Below are 3,720 nucleotides of genomic sequence, written 5' to 3'. Positions count from 1 at the left end.
GTCGTCTGGTTCGTATGATTATTATCAAATATAGGTTTTTTCTTGGAATTCATTTGCATTAGTTTCCATATCTTTTTTCATCCACAACATAATGTGAAGAGTCCTACGTTCTCCTCCCTACGCACAATGAACATACATGCTAAGGCCTCCTTTGGTTCATAGGGTAAGAAAATCGTAGGAATATAAAAGTCATAGGAAATGAGATGACATGCATCTCAAATCCTATGAGTAGGAATAGGAAAGAAGATGCACTTTGATTCACATCATAGGATTTTTTTCCATTGAGTCTAGGCTAATTTTTATTTTCCTATGAAATGTGGAGGATAGAAGAATTCCTCCAAAGAAATAGGATTTCATTCCTACAAAACAAAGGGCTCTAAGGGAATTTTTCCTATAGTAATCCTATCCTATGAAATTCCTACAAAATTCCTCTAAACCAAAGGAGGCCTAATCTTGTAAAGATGACATGCTTTTCTATTCCCGCGTTGCGACTTGCGAGTATCCTAAAAATCAAGGAGGCCTTAAAGGGTGGTCAAATGATGTTGGGATGGAACAACACTACTATCTTTACAATCCACAAAGCAAAAAAAAAAGAAGAAGATCAAGGATCCAAGACCTATAATTCTTTGTGGTGTGGTATATAAAACTGTATCAGAAATTATCACCTAGTGACTCAAGTTTATTCTACCAATTGCCCACCGGACCTTATGTGTGTCGAGTAACTTTAGAATTGAAATTATGTGTTATATTTAAGTAGTTTTCTTTGATGGTAACAAAATCTATAAGGCCATTGTGCCCGGTAGAATCATTGCAGACAATATTCCATTAGCATATGAGCGACACATTTCTTGCAACACAAGAAAATGCAGCTACGAAAGCACATCAACATATGAATCGATTCGAGGGTCGAATGACGACTGCGGCTAGTCATGTGCACAAAAACTTTTCTGCTATCATCAACAAAGTCAAGCCGACTCCAAAAGAGGATCGAAGGGTCGACAACTTGTTCTATACAATAAAGATCTTCCAGTAGTCCAGAGACCTTGATGTATTTTTTCTATAATAATGTTTGATGGTGCTCTCTATGTGGTGAACTTTTATGATAGATCGGATTCTTCTAAGGCCGCGTTTGGAACGTCGTTTTCCAGCTGGTTACACTTGTAAAATACACCTTCGTTAAAAAAACGATGGACGAGCGGTCCGCGCGATTGGAATGTTGTTTCCGGAACGTAATTATTGCGCCTGTATCCCTTAATACATCTGTAGTGGGTTGGTTGCTGATACACTCCTCAGCCCATCCGTTTTGCAAATACCACTTATGGAATGTATTTCGTTGGGGACCAGTAAAATCCAGGCTTAGGAAATAAACAATAATCCAACCGGGCCTAAAGAAAAAAAATCCCCTCAAAGCAGACACGAAATAAACTAGGAGCCCTTCCGTCTCAAGCCTCAAACCCTCACCATACCAACTGCTCTAAAAGAATGTCCGAGAGACTGCGGCGGCGCTAGTGAGCCTGCCTCCTCTGCGCAACTGCGCCTGCGCCGCGCAGCCACCGGCCAAAGAGATGGAGGCGGCGACTCCTCTTCCCAAGAAGAGGAGGTCGGAGGTGCCCGGAAGCAACCAACCGGAGGAAATCTCGAGCCACGAGCCGGCGGCGGCGGCCATGGAGGCGCCCGAATCCGACATCCGTGAACCACCGCCTGGAGCTGGAGGAGCAGAAGACGGCGTCGACCACATCAGCGGGCTGCCCGACGCCGTCCTCGGCGACATCATCTCCCTCCTCCCCACCAGGGAGGGTGCCCGCACCCAAATCCTCGCCTCCCGGTGGCGCCACCTCTGGCGCTCCGCTCCTCTCAATCTCGACTACCAGGGCCTCCCCACCGAAGGTGACGTTCTGGTACGCCTCATTTCCCAGATCCTCTCCTCCCACGCTGGCTCCGCTTGTGCATCTCCGCGCGCCACCTCTACCACTACCCTGCCACCGTGGATGCCTGGCTCCGGTCTGCTGGCCTCAGCAACCTCCAGGAGCTTGAGCTCTGCTGCGGCCGTTATCTATCAGTACTGCCGGCGGCGACAGCGTCCACCTTCCGTTTCTCATCCAGCCTCCGTGTGGCCACATTCAGCCAATTCCGCCTCCCCGACGGTATATCAGAGACGCTTCACTTCCCCCAGCTGAAGCAGCTCGCGCTTGAAGGGGTCAGCATCTCGGAAGGCTCACTGTACAGCTTCGTGGCTGCCTGCCCCGTCCTGGAACCATGCTTATTAGCAGGAGCATTGGCTTCAGCTGCATTCGGATCAGCTCCCCAAACCTTAGAACCATTGGCGTGCGTGTTGGATACCGACACCAGTTAGTGAAAATCATGATTGAGGATGCCCCTTGTCTTGAAAGGTTGCTCCAACTTGACCTACTTAGGGAATTGCATATATTGTTAATATCAGCGCCCAAACTGGAGACCTTGGGTTGCCTTCCTTACCATCAACATCACTACCACTACCACGACTTTCAGGTAGCTTCCACCTTCACATCTAACCTGCATTTGTGTGAGCAGACAAATTTCATATTATCTGCATTATATAAAAAAGGTATCTACTCCCTCCGTCTCATAATATAAGAGTGTCTTTTACACTAGTGGGACGGAGGGAGTAGAAGATATCTCTACCTTATGACTTATCTGCATCTTTATATGGCCTGATGTGATGTTCTATTCTTCATGAAGGGATTGCCTACTCTGTTCCCAACCGTGGTACACACTGTCAAGACTTTATCTATCTTTGTTTATGCTTCTAACGTGGATATGGTCATTGATCTCATGAGTTGCTTTCCCTGCTTGGAGAAGTTGTATATCCAGGTAGCTGTTCACTTGTGATGTGTAGTGTTAATTGTTAAGCTACTTGTTGAATTAACTTATGTCTTAACATTTTCAGCAAATTCAGTCGATGGGAAAGAATTTGTGGCGTCGTAAACACAAGAGTCACATCAGATGCCTTGACATCCGTCTCAAGACAATAGTGTTGGAAAATTATCAAGGCGTCATGTCAGATGTTAACTTTGCCACGTTCTTTGTGTTGAATGCTAAAATGTTAGAGTTATTTAGATTTGAGACTCGAGGCCTCTGCGGTAAAGGGTTCATTCAGAGGCAGCATCGTTTGCTTCAGCTTGGGAAAAGGGCATCTAGAGGTGCTCGGTTTGTTTTCAAAAACAATACATGTCTCCGCAACCTTGAGGACATCAAGCATGTGCGAGATTTGTCTGTAGCTCATCCCTTTGAATGCTGATGTTGAACTTTGGAGGAGTTATGCTTGCTTATCACACTTTGTTCTATGCAAATTTTATTAGGTCTCTTGTTTCTAGTGCTTTGAAGTTCCTGGTGTCCCGGAACCTTGTGATTTTAAACCAACCATGTAAGATATTTTGAGTATGTGGACAAATTTTCAGTTAATATTTATGCCTAGGCAAGGTCTGTGAGTGTGAAGTTTGAATTCATTATTACTATTAATATTTAGCATGCTCTGTATCTTTTTTTAACCTCATGTCTGTCCTATAAGACTGAGCAACATTTTATTTGAATGTTTCAAGAACAGGGAAACTTTACTTTGTCTCTGCAGTTTTGATTCACTAGTACACTTGTCAACTTATTTACATGGTGTATGAGTTCAGTCAGGTTGTTCTCTTCCATGATCTCCATGAGATTAAGAGTATCGTTTTACCTGGAGAGCAT

At 44.6% G+C, this 3,720-nt stretch overlaps 1 protein-coding gene across 2 annotated transcripts; it reads left to right on the top strand.

Moving 5' to 3' along the window:
* Positions 1-1,428: 1,428 nt before the first annotated feature.
* Positions 1,429-3,504, top strand: LOC123159975 (uncharacterized). 2 transcript variants are annotated; one of them, XM_044577783.1, is made up of 3 exons: positions 1,429-1,898; positions 2,719-2,850; positions 2,927-3,504. In XM_044577783.1, the coding sequence occupies exons 1-3, from the start codon at positions 1,566-1,568 to the stop codon at positions 3,275-3,277; spliced, it is 816 nt and encodes a 271-aa protein (XP_044433718.1). In that variant the 5' UTR covers positions 1,429-1,565; the 3' UTR covers positions 3,278-3,504. The 2 variants fall into 2 exon arrangements, with proteins under 2 accessions (XP_044433718.1, XP_044433719.1); XM_044577784.1 differs by having other exon boundaries at positions 1,429-2,508.
* The last annotated feature ends 216 nt before the right edge of the window (positions 3,505-3,720 follow it).

This window comes from Triticum aestivum, chromosome 7B, assembly GCF_018294505.1.
Source record: "Triticum aestivum cultivar Chinese Spring chromosome 7B, IWGSC CS RefSeq v2.1, whole genome shotgun sequence".
Taxonomy (NCBI): Eukaryota; Viridiplantae; Streptophyta; class Magnoliopsida; order Poales; family Poaceae; genus Triticum; species Triticum aestivum.
Note: the sequence above shows the minus strand (reverse complement) of the source record. Positions and strands in the feature narration are given on the sequence as shown.